General features: G+C 41.8%; 1 protein-coding gene across 1 annotated transcript; it reads left to right on the forward strand.

The window, feature by feature from the left end:
• The first annotated feature begins 1,276 nt into the window (after positions 1-1,276).
• LOC130458948 (basic proline-rich protein-like) lies at positions 1,277-15,897 on the forward strand. The gene is given in 5 exon segments (XM_056826084.1): positions 1,277-1,333; positions 3,627-4,187; positions 4,190-5,006; positions 8,644-8,754; positions 15,689-15,897. Coding segments are annotated over 5 exon segments (1,755 nt in total).
• The last annotated feature ends 1,317 nt before the right edge of the window (positions 15,898-17,214 follow it).

A 17,214-nucleotide genomic window follows, 5' to 3' on the forward strand; every position in this document is an offset into this window, starting at 1 on the left:
TAGTTATTTCTAAGAGTGATTATAGTTGGCAGTGGGAAGTGGTGCTTTAAAATCTTAAGAATTCTTTGAAATTCTTTTCTTTAATGGTGCTTTTAGATCTTAGGCTTTTTACTAGTTAGAAATTAGACAAACTACATTTTCCCTGTGCCCTTCCTCACAGGTGTTTGATATCCCAAGCTTGAAGGGAAGGGGGAGCTGACTGTATTCCTTTTGGTAAGAGTTTGAAGACTTAGAAAAGACACTCCAGCATCAAAACAACCTTGAAAGCTTGACAAACAGGATAGGGGAAGGATCATCACCCAAGTGTAATGGGGATCTTTATACTCCTTCCCTGCCCCATTCTCCTTCTCTGCCCTTTCCCCTGGAATGCCCCCTGGAACTCCCATAGGAGCACCTGAGGGAGGTGGAGAATTCCCAGGAGGAGAGGAGGCAATACCTCAGATCCATAATAAAATCTAGCAACCAGAATCGCTTGGAAGTGATGCTACGATTCCATACCAGCTATGGCCTTGTCAATCACCCTGGCTACTATATCTGTAACATCCTTGAATAAACACTTTCATGCCTTAAGATGAAAGGGTCTAAGCAGCATTCACTCTCCCACAATAAAACTCATTCTCCCATATCAATAGTACAGTATTATTCCATTACATTGATGTACTATAACTTCTTTAGTCAATCATCAATCCATAAACATCTTCTTTGCCATTACAAAAAAGTATTGGTATAAATATTGTAGGGCATGTGAGGCCTTTCTTTTTTGATCATTGAACTCACTGAACTCTCTATGTATAGAAGTGGAATCTCTCAGTCAAAATGGGTGGATATTTTAGTCACTTTCTTTAAATAACTTCACATTATATTCCTGAATGATCAAAGCACTTTATAACTCCTGCAACAGAGGCTTAATGCATCCATCTTCCAAAAACATTGAATTTGCTAGTCCTTGGCCATCTCTGCTGATCAACTGGGTAGTAAAACCTCAGAGTTACTTTACTTTGTATTTTTCTTATTATGAGTGATTTGGTACATTATTTCATAGTTATTCATGGTTTAAAATTATTTTGAGAAATTTTTTTGTTCATATTCTTTGATTACTTGTGTTACTCATTTTTGATTCTTTGAAGGCTATTGTTCTATGCTTCACTTCCATGGGACAATCAGCATAAGTAATGTGAAACATAAGAAAAATCAATAGCTACTAATTGAGAAAATATTTGTGAACCAAAAAGTATTGGAGGAAGATAGTTATGTTTGGGAATTTTGCACTTGGGACATGGAGAATGTAAAAGTGTCTTTGATCAGTTTGGAAGAAGCAAAGGTTGTTACACTGGTTAGCCCATAGTAGAACTTATAATAATAATAATATTGTTAATAACAGTTATGGCTGTAGTGATGACATTGACAACAATAATAAGATGATTTTCTCTACTCTCCCCCATGGAATTAACCATTTCACAAAGTCTATGAAATGGTTGATGAACTAGTAAAGGAAATTGAGGAGGATATATTATAAGCCAATAGAATCTAATGATTCAGGACCTCAAAAACCATCTAGTCTAATCTATCATTTTATAGATGAAAGAACTGAGGCTCAGAAAGTTTAAGTGACTTTCCAAGGTTACCAGGGTAGTAAGTGTCAGTCATGATTTGAACCCAAATTGAACCTCTCTCACTGGACCACCTCCTAACCCCAAGAATTCACTGACTATTCCTAATACAGGGAATTTTTTCCCTCCTCATCTCTGCCTCCTTACTTTCTACTGTATAATACTCAAGGAAAAGAGGGTTCTCACCCGTGTCAAAGGCTGCAAAGAAGTCAAGAAGAGTGAGGATTGAGGAAAGGGCTTAGATTTAGCCATTAAGAAATCACTGGTTTCTTTAGGATTTTCTAATTCTAATTCTAATTTAGAAAATTAGCATTTTCAAATATCTGATGGCATCAGAAGCCAAATTGCTGAGAGCTAGGAAATAAGTGAAAGGAGGAGATGTTTCCTTCTCCCTCAGTAAGACAAAGGAAAAGGGGGAAGGACACATTAAGAAGCTGCCTGTTTCAGATTCTTAACAACTTTGAAAGTTTCTAGCTACAGTTGGGGCCTGGCTTAGTATACTTCCTCCTATACCTTAAGTCATCCTTAGACCTTAAAACTAAGGCAGATTTCAGGAAGTCAAGCAATAAATTTTGTGTCTTCCACTGAGACAAAGGGTCCTTGGAGAGAAACAGAAAATAAAAATGTGGTTTGAAACTTCCCTTCCCTGCACTTCTGTCCAGGAACACAGGGTGGGATGAGGAAGGCAGCCATTGTCTTTTGGCCTACCCTGACCTACAGTGACCAGTATGGTAGAATCATTAGACTAGTTACAGCAGCTGGAGGTGGAGTTTGGTTTATTTGTTTGTTTAAATGACAGAAAGTTAGTGTCCTATAAGCACAGAGTATTAAGTTTTAATATGTTAAAAACAAAACAAAACCTTGCAAGGGGACTAAACATTGATGTCCAGGCTGACCCAATCAATGGGGCCTTTCAGGTGTATTGCTGTTTTCTCCTCCAAATAGCCAACTTAACCTGCCTGTTACCCTCCGTGAACTTTAAATTGCTCCACCCTACTTAGATCTTACTTTATGGAGAAGATGAAATTGTAATCTCCTGATTGAACAATGAAGGTACTTAGTTCTTATTTTATAGTGAAGCTAGAACTTAAAGCTGTCTATTTTTAGATCTTAATGCAAAAAGGTGTTAAGTAACTATAAAGGGTAAATTAATCACAAAAAGGTCAAGTAACTAACAAAAGGTGAACTTAAAGAAGTGTTAAGTAACTCAAAAGATATAATCTAATGAAAGAAGATGAGAATTAAAGAATGGGCATTTAGAGGAGGGGACACAAGGGTAAAAAGTCTATATATTTGGCTCACTTCCTCTCTCCAGTACCTTTTGGTGGTGGAGAATTCGCTGATGGCAGCGTGCTGGGCCTTTTGGCATCTTGACATGGCTACAAGCTATTTCCCCGTTTGGCGGTGAGTTTCTGGCTAAGTTTTCCCTTCTTTACTTTCCAAACTTATCCTATTAGAAGCCTCTAATCTCCTTCAGAGACCTAGCAGTGGAAAATCTTGAACTCCCCCTGGCACAGGCCAGGTGGGAGAAATCCTATACCCTCTTTCCTCTTTCTCCTTAAATCCTTCCCTCTATATGAATTAATATTACCATAAATTTCAAGACTGACTTGGGTATTTTATTTGGGATTTTTTCCCTGGTGACCAATAATCTTGATATAAGTCACAACCCTAAAATTATCTTCACACCTCCCACATCCCCAACCCCTGTCCCATCCCTTGCCCCAGTGCCATTCTCATCTCTACCAGGGCAGTTTCATAGAAAAAGGAGAAAGAAGGAGAGTGGGATCCAGTAAGAAAATCTCCTCAGCCACCAAACAAGAAAGAGCATTTACTGACACTTCATCTCATAGATAACTCCTTTTTAATATTCTCTATGGAGTAGATCACAAATTCCACCCATTTGTGTTTCTGTGTTGACACCATAAGGAAATTTGTAATCAAGAAAATAGTTCTTCGAACAAGACATCAAATGTCCCAACTCTAGGCATTTTCATCTGCTATCCACATGCATAGAATTCTCTCCCCTTTCATCTCCCCCCCCCCCCCCCCCCCCCCCCCCCCCCCCCCCCCCCCCCCCCCCCCCCCCCCCCCCCCCCCCCCCCCCCCCCCCCCCCCCCCCCCCCCCCCCCCCCCCCCCCCCCCCCCCCCCCCCCCCCCCCCCCCCCCCCCCCCCCCCCCCCCCCCCCCCCCCCCCCCCCCCCCCCCCCTCCCCCCCCCCCCCCCCCCACCCCCCCCCCCCCTCCCCCCCCCCCCCCCCCCCCCCCCCCCCCCCCCCCCCCCCCCCCCCCCACCCCCCCCCCCCCCCCCCCCCCCCCCCCCCCCCCCCCCCCCCCCCCCCCCCCCCCCCCCCCCCCCCCCCCCCCCCCCCCCCCCCCCCCCCCCCCACCCCCCCCCCCCCCCCCCCCCCCCCCCCCCACCCCCCCCCCCCCCCCCCCCCCCCCCCCACCCCCACCACCCCCCCCCCCCCCCCCCCCCCCCCCCCCACCCCCCCCCCCCCCCCCCCCCCCCCCCACCCCCCCCCCCCCCCCCCCCCCCCCCCCCCCCCCACCCCCCCCCCCCACCCCCCCCCCCACCCCCTCCCCCCCCCCCCCCCCCCCCCCCCACCCCCCCCCCCCCCACCCCCCCCCCCCCCCCCCCCCCCACCCCCCCCCCGCCCCCCCCCCCCCCCCCCCCCCCCCCCCCCCCCACCCCCCCCCCCCCCCCCCACCCCCCCCCCCCCACCCCCCCCCCCCCCCCCCCCCCCCCCCACCCCCCCCCCCCCCACCCCCCCACCCCCCCCCCCCCCCCCCCCCCCCCCTCCCCCCCCCCCCACCCCCCCCCACCCCCCCCCCCCCACCCCCCCCCCCCCACCCCCCCCCCCCACCCCCCCCCCCCCCCCCCCCCCCCCCCCCCCCCCCCCCCACCCCCCCCCCTCCCCCCCCCCACCCCCCCCCCCCCCCCCCCCCCCCCCCCCCCCCCCCCCCCCCCCCCCCCCTCCCCCACCCCCCCCCCCCCCCCCCCCCCCCCCCCACCCCCCCCCCCCCCCCCCCCCCCCCCACCCCCCCCCCCCCCCCACCCCCCCCCCCCCCCCCCCCCCCCCCCCCACCCCCCACCCACCCCCCCCCCCCCCCCACCCCCCCCCCCCCCCCCCCCCCCCCCCCCCCCCCCCCCCCCCCCCCCCACCCCCCCCCCCCCCCCCCACCCCCCCCCCCCCCCCCCCACCCCCCCACCCCCCCCCCCCCCCCCCCCCCCCCCCCCCCCCCCCCCCCCCCCCCCCCCCCCCCCCCCCCCCCCCCCCCCCCCCCCCCACCCCCCCCCCCCCCCCCCCCCCCCCCCCCCCCCCCCCCCCCCCCCCCCCCCCCATCATTCAAGTTAAAATTCTACCTGCTACAGGGAGCCTTTCCCAATCCCTCTGTAAACCTTAAAAATTCCCAGACCTACTTCATAAGATTGGATTAAGACAATTCACCATTTGGGGCAGTGAACCCTACTTCACCTACTTAAGTCTGCCCTAGGGGAAGATAAAGTTGTAAACTCTTTTCTGAACAATGAAAAGTACTTAGTAAGAGTTAAAATGGTTTAGGCCATAAACTGTGGTAGATTAAATAGTGGAAGACTTAAATTGTAGTAGATATAAGAGTGGATGAGTAAATTGTGACCACAGAAAATATGTTTTCACTACAGTGTCTTGTTTTTAATCAAATATATAAGGTGGTCGCCAGGGAAATATTCCCAATTATTAAAATATACCCAAGATAGCAGGGTTTTATAGAGATTTCAATTAATAATACAATGAGGAATTAAAGAAAGAGAGAAAGAGAGAAAAAGGAAATAATGAGAAAGGGATAAGCTGGCCTTGGCCAGTCCTGGCCAACCCAGGCCTAAGCCCTAAGAGAAAAGATCAGTCAGTCCTTAATCACTCACCACAAGATCTATCCAAGCAAGGATTCTAGTGACACCAGGCCAGCTCCATCTCAACTGACTTCACCAGCTCAATCCTGAATCTGAATCTGAATGTGAATCCGAATGTCTCCGAGAGAGTCCCGAGAGAGACAGAGTCTCCTTAGAGGGAGTTCCAGCTAGAGTCCTCCTCAAAGGGAATTCCAGCCAGAGACTGTCCCAAGAGCCTTTTTCCAGAGCTCTCTCCCAACAGCCTCCTTAGAGACTGTCCTCTTTAAGAGCCTGTCATCTCCTTATATAGGAATTTTAAAATGACAAACACACAAAAAAACCTCCTGAAAAATAGTCCCTGCCCCCAAGGAGTTTCTATTACTGGAGGAGGGGGTAGTGTAATGTGGATGAATGAACAAATGAAGCACTTATTAAATGCTTACTATGAGTTAGTAAATTTGCTGGGGTGTTGGAATATCCAAATCCAAGCAAGCCAGAGTTTCCTTTCTTTCATTTTAATAAAAAGAAGTTCTGTACCAAGCTGTGACATGCTTTGTTGATTTAGAAATGATAGGGAAAGTGATATGGATGCCTTTGCTACATATGTCAAAAGCTCATCTATTAGAACCATGGACCTAGGTAACAGTATAAGATGAAGAATAAGACTACTATAATGCCTGAGAGGATCCCTGGAATAATAAATATGAAAATTCCTTAAAATTATTAAGTCCTAGCCAAATGTAAATGAATACAAAAAAAAATCTGGATCCCCAATCAACAAGGATCTTTCTTTTCCTATAAGCTTAGGAATTTTTAGTTCAGGAAGTCCTTCCACCAATGAAAAGAATAATCTTATCTGTGACTTCTTAGGTAAATCCTAAGAATTGACTGAGGTTCAAAGATAACAAGTGATTTCCCCAATGTTAAGCTGCTAATATACATTAGAATGGCATTTTATCCCTAAAGCTTCCTCAGAGGGGAGAGAGAAGCTTTAAGGTAGGAAGATAGAGAAAGGATAGAAGTTTTAGATACCATGAGGGGGATGACGGAGTCGAAGTAGAGATATGAGGTGGCAGGAATGAGTCTTTATTAATTACCAATGAGCCACAGCCAAAGCTCTGATCAAAGGACCCTTCTGAAGGCTTTTACCAGTCCAGAGATCCAGATTCAATACCACACAGGTTGGAGAGATGACAGAGAAAGATTAAAGATGGAGCCTGACCCAAGGCCCGGCTCCAGCAAGGACAGCCATCAGTGCGAGCTGGAAGGGAGCAAGAGCAGAAGAGAGCGAGGCGTAGCTGGCTGGGCCCTATTTAATCTCTTTGATATGCAAATATACACAGTACACAGGGATGACCATCATTGGTTAATGACAAGGTATAGGTGTGGTTTCTCTTAACTGGGTGAGCACAAAGAAACCTGTGTTCCCGCCTAACCTGGGGAAGCTGGGGTCAAGGGTCAGAGGCTTTCCCAGCCATGTGCAATACTGAGCATGCTCAAGACTGAGCATGCTCTCTTCTAAGACAATTTGTACATACAACTGTTTTCCCTTGCCCATAGCTAGGGGTGGACTGCTACAATCCCAGTTCTTCCTGATTCTAAGCCTAGTATGCTATGATTTTACATTAACTTTAATCAAATAGAGTATAATAACAGCAGCAAAAACAACCCATGACCCAGAATTCCAGCCCAAGTTTTATATGCACAATGTTTAGTCTCACTGATATACCTCACATCATTCTTGGACCCATATCTCCATCCTTGATTTTCCAATGGTAAACAAAGAATATGGTTTATGTAAGTACTAATCAAAGCCCAGATTTGTTCCATCATATCATGATTTTCTCTCTCTCTGTCTCTCCTCAATTTCACCTCCTGCTTGGCCTAGAAACTCAGTAGGGTTCAAGAATTGTTCCCCTTCTCTCTATGAGACCTGGTTCAGGAATTCTGCTGGCTGGCTTGGTTCCTTCTACAGGAACACCATTCTTCTTGTTGGGGAAATAAAATATGGAGTCTAGAAAAGAATATTATCAATAATAACACAGTTAATGACCTCTGACAGACTATTGTTAATTTTCCTGTGCCTTGTTTATATTATTGTTATATCCTTCCCTTTAGAGAATGGGAAGGCTAAACTTCTGGGGAATAATTTGACCTCTCTCTTCTTGGTTTTTACATATTTTAAAAATAAGGATGTTGGGGTGAAGATCCTAAGTCAAAATTTTAATTAATAATTCTAGTCATGAATGAGCAATTATTCATTTTTAGCCTTGGACAATCATATTCCTGAGGATTCTGTAAGCATTACTATTCTGTTGTAGAACAGTAGCTAGAGATCAAAGACATTTCTGGGAAAATATAATCTCAGGATCTTAGCCTGGTGACTTACACTGAAATTGTTGTTTTTGGAAATTTTGTAATAAAAGAACAAATAACTTGGCTATATACAATATCTACCTAAGAGTCTATTACTAAGAGAATTTTGTGTCCTTGTATATTTTTCAAATCAGAATAAAATAGGAAAAATAAAATTTGAAAAATATTACATGACACCTGGATTTTTTTAGTTGATAGATATAAACAAACAAAGGCATTTCAAGTAAGGATATGCAGTTCTACATAATTTCAGAAAACACTAGAAACAGCTCCCACTGTGCCAAATTTATAACTTAGATATGTGGGGGTAACATGCTTTCTCTCTCCAATTTAAGATATAGTCATAGTGTATAGGGTACTAAGTACTAGGGGCAGATGCAGAGTTTAGATATCTCAGATTATGCCCTCATAGAGCTAGAAAATATCAAACACTAGTTATTAATTCCCTGACTTAACTGATTAATTCTCTAAATAACATTGATAGCTTTGTATAAAAATTTCATCAGTTGAAATTGCATAGTATGGGGGTGGGGAATGAAGAGCCAAGATGGTGGCTCAATAACAGTGAAAGCCTAAACTACCCTGACAATCCTTCCAAACCAATATTTAAAAACTGCCTCAAAATGGCAGGACTCAAAAATGAACAGCAGACTCAAAATGAACAGTTCTCCACTGAATACAACTTGAAAGATAGGCAGAGAAAGTTCTCAGATAAAGGGGCAACTGGAAGCAAAACTACACATAAAGGAATACTGGCCTACTACTCCCCCACTAACTGTACTAGGTTCTGTGATTGGGTATAGGCTAACTTTGGGATATCAGGATGGGGGCTACATCCGCAAAACAGCACCTCTGATCTACCCCTTGAAGTCCAAGGTTCTGGCACGAGCCCACAGTGAGACCTGGAAGTCATAGCTCTGGGCCCTTTTGAGCTTGCCCTACTGCAGTGCAGACCTAGCCTCAGGACAAAATAGCTCATACTTCAGAAGCCAGTAGCAGAGGAGATAGATTCAGCAAGCAGCTTTCAGAATTCTCATTTCCCAGGCAGAAAAGGCCAAAAAAAAAAAAAGCAAACAATAAAAGAAACATTTAACATTTGAAAATTATCATGGGAACAATCAGCAAAGCATAGAACCAACAGGAGATGGTAGATCCAAGCAACCACAAGCAAAGCTTAAAAAAAAAAGTGGACATTTTTCTCAAGATCTGGTAGAATTTAAAAATCAAATAAGACAGGTCAAAGAAAAATGGGAAAGAGAAATGAAAGTAATGCAAAAAGAAAATAAAAGTTTAAAAAGCAAAATTAATCAACTGGAAAAAGAGGTACAAAAATTCAATGAAGAAAAGCGTCCCATGACAAGTAGAATAGACCGAATGGAAAAAGAAGGTCAAAAGGTCATGGAAGAAATTCAAAGACAAGACATCTCGAAAATTTGATGTTCAAATACAAAATACAAGTGAAGCATAAAGAGGTAAATAAGAAAGAGGAAAAAAAATTAAGGTCAGATTGTTTATATTCCTATATGGTGTAAGGTTAAAAATTAAAGTTGGTTGAAATATATTAGTGTGGTTGCCGAAAATATATTGCTCAAGTCAGAGTAACTTTTTATGGTAGTTTATTTACAAAAGGAGAAAAAGTGAAAGTAAGGGGTAATGGGAGAGAGTAGAGTAGGTCATTGCATTGACCTTTTTCAAACCAGCCAGGACTTCAGAGGCCCCAGCAAAGGGGGGGCCCAGAAGTAAACTAAGGAAAGGTTCCAGCCACAGAGCCTTCACCTCAAAGATGGAGGAGGGGGAATCTCTGGAGGCTAGTACTTCCAGGAAGTCAGGAAAGAAGCCAGCCTTTTCACTCACCCACATGGCAATTCAAAGGGAGAGATTATAGAATAGTCTCACCAAGTCCAGTGTCTCAAGACCAATAAACAGATCCTTCACCAACTTCCAACTTGAACTCTGAACTCCAAAGAAGCCTCCCTCACAGAAAGTTACAACTCCTTTTAAAGATGCTTCTTTGTGTCACTTCCTGTGCCTTCCTCTACTTTACATGGACCAATTATAGTCTATACATTTTCTTAGGACTGTCCAGGGGGGAGTCAGTCATTTCTGATTTGTCACCCACTTTTAGCACATGTGGATTATAGACTTCCCCCACTCAAGTGTAAAGTGGGGTGTATATACTTCTGATGACTGAATTTTAAAATGGGCAGGGAAGAGTTAATTCCATCTTCACAATGTAAAGATGATATCTGTAATTCTTAAAATTGTTATTATCAGAGTAGTTAAGAGAAGTATACATAGACAGAAGATGTGGGAGTAAAGCTGTTTAGGATGATATGTTTTTAAAAACTAGGCTGAAAAAGAGGATTGTACTATAGAGAAAAGGGAAGAGAGAAGTAAAATGGGATAAATTGTATCACATAAAGTGGCATGGAAATAAAAAATTATTATAGTGGAAGGGATGATGAGGGTGGTGATAGATAATACTTAAATATTACTCTTATTGGAATTGGCTCAGAGATGGAAGAACAGCCAGATTTGGGGGGGTATAACATAAGAAGTAGAAGTAGAATAAGAAAAGTGGTGGTGGGAATGGAAGTAGTATAAGGGAGGGGAAATAGAAATAACTAAAAGCAAAATACTGGCATGGAGGGGAAAGAGTGAAAAAAGAAAAGGCAGGATTAAAAGAGGAGCTCAAGATGGAGGAGAAAACAAAGATGGTAATCATAACTGTGATTATAAATAGGATAAACTCACTCACAAAAAAGAAGTGAATAGCAGAGTGATTAAAAACCAGAATCCTGCCATATGTTGTTTACAAGAAACATTTTTGAGATAGACATGCAAAGAGTATTGATAAGTGGCAGGGGCAGAATCTTTTGGGCTTCAATTGAGACAAAAAAAGCAGGAGTAGCAATCATAATATCAGACCAAGTTAAAGCAAAAATAGCACTGATTAAAAGAAAATAAGGAAGGTAATTACATCTTGATAAAAGGTAGTATAGACAATGAAGAAATATAAGTACTTAGCATATTATACACCAAATGGTATAGCCTTCAATTTTTAAAGGAAGAAACAGAAAAACTATACTAGTGGGGACCTTAGCTTTCCCCTCTCAGAACTAGACAAATCTACCAAAAAAAAAAAACAATAAATAAGAAAGAAGTAAAGGAAGTAAATGAAATTTTAGAAAAGTTAGATTTAATAGCTATCTGGAGAAAATTGAATAGTGATAAAAAGGAATATGCTTTTTTGCAGGCAGCAGCACATGGTACATATTCAAAGACTGACCATGTACTAGGGCATAAGAACTGCAACCAAATGAAGAAAATCAGAAATAATTAATACAACTTTTTCAGATCATAATGCAATTAAAATTTATAATCAATAAGGGTTCATAGAGAGGCAAATTAAAAATCAATTAGAAACTAAATAATCTAATTCTTCAAAACTTGCGAGTCAAAGAACAAATCATAGAAACAATCACTGATTTCATGGAAAAGATTGAAAATGGGGAGACAATATATCAAAATTTATGAGATAGAGCCAAAGCAGTATTCTGGGGAAAATTGATATCCTTGAGTGTTTATATCAATAAGATAGAGAAAAATAAGATCAATAAATTGGGCGTGCAACTAAAAAAACTAGAAGAAAAGAGATTAAAAATCCCTAGCTAAAGACTAAATTGGAAATCCTAAACATCAAAGGACAAATTAACAAAATTGAAAGTAAGAGAACTATTGAATCAATAAAGACTAGGAGCTGTTTCTATGAAAAAAGAAAAAAAAGTAAATAAAATAAGGGTATTGGTTAATCTGATTTAAAAAAGAAAGAAGATAATCATGTTACCAGTATCAAAATGAAAAGGGTGATTTCACCTCTAAGGAAGAAGAAATTAAAGTAATCATTAAGAGTTATTTCACCCAATTATATGGCAATCAATCTGACAATCTAGGTAAAATGGATGAGTATTTACAAAAAATAAGAATTGCCTAGATTAACAAAAGAGAAAATAAAATACTTAAATAATCACATCTCAGAAAAAGAAATTGAACAAATCATCAATGAACTCCCCAAGAAAAAATCCCCAAGGCCAGATGGATTCAAAAGTGAATTCTATCAAACTTTTAAAAAACAATAAATCCCAATACTATACAAAGTCTTTGGCAAAAGAGGCAAGGAAGGAGTCCTATCAAATTCTTTTTATGACACAAATATGGTGCTGATACCTATGCCAGGAAGACCAAAAATGGAGAAATTAAATTACAGAACAATTACCTTAATGAACATTGATGCAAATATCTTAAATAAAATACTAGCAAAGAGATTGCAGCAATATATCACAAGCATTATTCACTATGTGACCAGGTATGATTTATACCAGAAATTCAAGGCTGGTTTAATAATAGGAAAACCACAAGCATAATTGACTTTATCAATAATCAAATTAGTAGAAATCACATGATTATCTCAATAGTTACAGGAAAAGCCTATGACAAAATACAACACCCATTCCTGTGGAAAACATTAGAAAGATAGGAATAATAAAGAAGTGTGATGTGAAAGATAGGCAGAACCAGGGGAACATTACACACAGAAACAGCAATATTATATGTTGATAAACTGTGAGAACTTGGCTAATCTCAGCAATGCAATGATTTTGGCATTATTCTTAAAGAATTATGACTATTAATGCTATCCACCTCCAAAGAAAGAATTATTGAGTCAAATAGATGCATATCAAATCATGCTATCTTTCACATCAGTGTATTTTCAGTTTTATACTGGGGTTTTGGTTTTGTATGAGTGTGCATTTAGCATGACAATACATGTATGGCCCAGATCATATTTCTAACTATCTCCAGATTGGATGGGGAAAGGGAGAGAAGGATACAGTTTGGGTCTTGTAATTTTGGAAAACATATATTGGAAATTGTTATTACATGTAATTGGGAAAATAAAATATCCTTTTTTTTTAAACCCTTACCTTCCCTCTTGGAGTCAATACTGTGTATTGGCTCCAAGGCAGAAGAGTGGTAAGGGCTAGGCAATGGGGGTCAAGTGACTTGCCCAGGGTCATAGCACTGGGAAGTGTCTGAGGCCAGATTTGAACCCAGGACCTCCCATTTCTAGGCCTGGGAAAATAAAATATCTTTGAAAAAAAAAGTGGAGACAAGTCACAGAATCAGAGTTGGAAGACCAGCCTTGATCAATTATCCTTTATGTGGGTCCAGTGGAAGGAAAAATGGATTAGGAGGCAGAGGACAGAGGTTCTCTCCCTTATAGCCTATGTGAGCAGGTGGACAAATCATCACCCCTCTCTGGCTTGGTTTCTTCTTCTAAAAAATGACAGGGGGTGGAGGGGCATCTAGGTAGCTCAGTAGATTGAAAGCCATGTGTAGAGACAGGATAGCCTGGACTCAATTCAGACTTGAGACACTTCCTAGCTCTGTGACATAGGGCAAGTCACTTAACCTCCATTGTCTAGCCCTTACCACTCTTCTGACTTGGAACCAAGAAAATTTATGATTTTAAGATATAAGGATTTTTTAAAAGGGTATGAATAGGCCATTGGCTTCATAAGAATGCCAAAGGGATCCAGGACACAAAAAAGACTAAGAATCCTTGATTTAAAAATTACCCAACAAGGAATCATAAAGACTTTTTTTGTTTTAAAATCTACAGTTAGCAAGGATTTGGTCAGTCCCCAGCCTACCCATCCTGTCCCAGGATAGCTCTGTTTATTAGAAAGCTTTGTTAAATTCCTTCATGTTAATATTTCACTAAATGCAAACTAATCTCTATCCCAAAGCCAAAGACTACTCTTTCCAGACAGATTAACTTTACATTCATTTCTCCCAGGCTTCTAAACTTGATGGATCTTTAAGAATAGGACTTTTGTCCATTTTTGTCTCAAGCTTTATGTTCCTTTACTTATTACAATAGTCTGTAACCTATTAACTACTGGCTCAAAGCCCACTTGGACCTTACTTTCAACCAAGTTTTGTTTTGTTTTCCTTCTCTTCTCTTCATTCATTCATTCATTCATTCATCATTATTGAGAGCCTGCTCTGTATTTATGTTTTGGTGGGGAGATGGAGGGAGTCTTGAGGATCTGGTAAATATTCCTAATCTTTACAATAAGACTTCCTGGTATGTGCTTGAATATCTTCATACATAATTGGTGAATACAAATTCACCTACTCCAAGGTATGTGGATATCCCCAGCCTAGATAATTTTTATATTCCAGGTATCTATTGACCCAGGCATCTGATCTTGGAATCTGTCCTTCTCTCCATCTGGAATACTCACAAAATCTCAGAATTTGAGTGTTGGAAGGGGCCTCAAGGTTCAGTTAGTCCAATTACTTACAAAAAAAAGGAATTCCTTTAAAGGTATAAGAATACAAGTCATTCCCCACTTGCTAAGTGGAAATAGGATGTGAACAGTCAGTTCTCAGAGAAAGAAATTAAAACTATCTATAGTAATATGAAGAATGCTCCAAATAGCTATTAATTAGAGAAATACAAATTAAAACAGCTCTGAGATACCACCTCACACCTATCAGACTGACTAATATAACCAAAAAGAAAAATGATAAATGTTGAAGGGGGTATGGGAAAATTGGGACACTAATATACTATTTTGTGGAACTGTGAACTGATATAACCATTCTGGAGAGCAATATGGAACTACACCCAAAGGGCCATAACACTATGCATACCCTTTCACCCAACAATACCAAGGAGAGCAAAGATAAGGGAAAAGGACCTACCTGTACAAAAATATTTTTAGCAGTTATTTTTGAATTAGCAAAGAATTGGAAACTGAGGGAGCTTCCACCAATTTGGGAATGGCTAAACAAGTTGTGGTTGCAATGAACTACTATCGTGCCATATGAAATAACAAATACCATGAGTTCAGACAAACCTGGAAAGACTTATATGACCTGATACAAAGTGAAGTGAGCAGAACCAGGAGAACAGTGTAGATAGTAACAGAAAAATGTATGATGATCAACTGTGAAGGACTAAACTATTATCAGCAAAGCAAATTCCCAAGATATACACAAGAGACTCATGATGAAAAATGCTATTCACAACTAAAGAAGGAATTGTTGGAGTATGATTGCAGATCAAAGCATGCCATCTTCCATTTTATTTTCTTCATGAGGTTTTTATCATATGTATCATATGTCTTCTGTCATGGCATGAGCAATATGGAAATATGCATTGCATGAAAGCACTGGTATAATGTTTATCAGATTATTTTTCATGTCAGGGAGAGGGGGAGAGAGGGAGAGAATCTGAATTATAAAATGTCAGAAAACAATTGTCAAAAATTGTTTCTACACGTAATAAAATTATATATCAAAGGGGTGAGGCACAAAAGAATGGAGTCAAAGACTAGAGAGTCACAATAAAGTCAGGACAGAAATGGACAAGAGAGTGGGGCATCCATTTAAGGCACAATGAATAGCTGGCCTGGTAATCCTAAAGTATAGAGGATTTTCAGGGAAACTATATGAGATAAAATGGATAATTCAGGATGACTCCAGATTTTAGAAAATCTTAAATTTCAGGCAAAACAATCTGGGTTTTCCTCTCTAGGTAATAAAAATCTACTAAAGATGTTTGAACAGAGGAATGTCATGACCATATGATTCCCTTGGCTACTGTTGCTGCAACCACCTCCATCACTCTAGCAGCTATTGTAATCTCCATTACTGAACCAGCCATTCTAGTCCTTCCTCCTCCACAAGCTTATTCCCAATCTCCGTGCAATTCTGTACTCCACATGACATCTCCAGCTCAGTTCCCATCCCTGTAGCCTCCCAGAATCTGCATCCGTCCAAGCTGAGTGGCACCACTGAAGGCCAGTCCTTGCAGGGAGAAGAACTAGTGAGAATTCCCCTTCTACCCCAGCTTGCTGCTGGTGTCCCGACAGAGATATTTGGCCAGGAGCCTTTGGATCAGGGAGGAGCTGGGCCTTTGCACTGTAAAATAGCCTATATCTTGGAGAAATTTCTAGCATACTAACTCGTTATCGGTTTACCATAATCCAGCCATTCTGGTACCTACCTATGGTAGTGTATTTCTGGTACACTCCAACTAGTTCTACTACCTTACCATCAGGCTTTACTGTTCTAGCCACAGATGACAGAGGCTTGTTCAATCCTTAGGAACTCTAGTTAGAGGCAATGTTCGGGCACTGTTGCCTCTGTCTCACAGACATATACACATATTTATTCAAACTAGTGATTTCATTGAAGTAGAGAACTCCTGGTGAGGAAACTCCTCTCTACCAATGCTGATCAGCCTAGGACTTTGTTGTTCAGTCTTTTCAGTTGTGTCTGGCTCTTGGTGATCCACATTTGGATTTTTCTGGTAAAGATGCTAGAATGGTTAGTCATTTCCTTCACCAGCTCATTTTACAAATGAGAAAACCAAAACAAATAGGGCTAAGTGACTTCCCAGGGTCACACAGTTAGTATCTGAGTCAAGACTGGAATTAAGGTCCCCCTTAATGTGTAGCAGAATGAGAGAGAAACTCACTCACTTGAGAATCAAAAAGCTTATTTTTTAAAAGACTATGTAAATACTTTTGTATGTACAGCTGGGAACTTGAGATATTTGTCTCATGGCATGAATATCCAAAGAAATCTTGAGACAACTTGATGTTGTTAAGTCATTTTAGTTGTGCCTGACTCTTTGTGACCCCAATTTTATGGGCTTTTCTTGGTGAAGATAATGGAGGGGTTTGCCATTTCCTTCTCCAGGCTTCTCATTTTATAGTCAAGGAAACTGAGGCAAACAAAGGGTAAGTGACTTGTTCATGGTCAAAAAACTATTATGTGTCTTAGGCTGGATTTGAACTCAGATTTTCCTGACTCCAGACCCGGTGCTCTATCTACTGTGCCACCAACTGTCCTAGAGACAACATACTTTGTGTATTTTCATAAAAATCCAAGATTTAATTTTTTTTTCTTCAAGAAAGCTCTTTGAGGAGAGAAGCTTGCTAACTCCTAAAATCCAGTGATTTGCAGAAAGATGCCTGAAAAACCTACACTACATCAAGAAGATCCAGAATGAACTTTGGGGTGCGATTGATTGAACTGAAGGTTGATTAAATATTTATTTTGAATGTATACTCTTATGCCAAAAGGCCCCCTAAATGGTTTTTGTCAATGCGCCCAGCAAAACATTGGTTTTGTTGTCTCTCTCTTCTATTTCCCTCTTATCTCTAAATTTTTTCTTAGAAGGTGAAATTTTGTATGTACCTGTAGTTAGAAGATTTAGAGGTAAAAGATGATTATGTTTAGTGATCAATTAGGGAGACTAGTCTCCCCAATCCAT

This window comes from Monodelphis domestica, chromosome 4, assembly GCF_027887165.1.
Source record: "Monodelphis domestica isolate mMonDom1 chromosome 4, mMonDom1.pri, whole genome shotgun sequence".
Taxonomy (NCBI): domain Eukaryota; kingdom Metazoa; phylum Chordata; class Mammalia; order Didelphimorphia; family Didelphidae; genus Monodelphis; species Monodelphis domestica.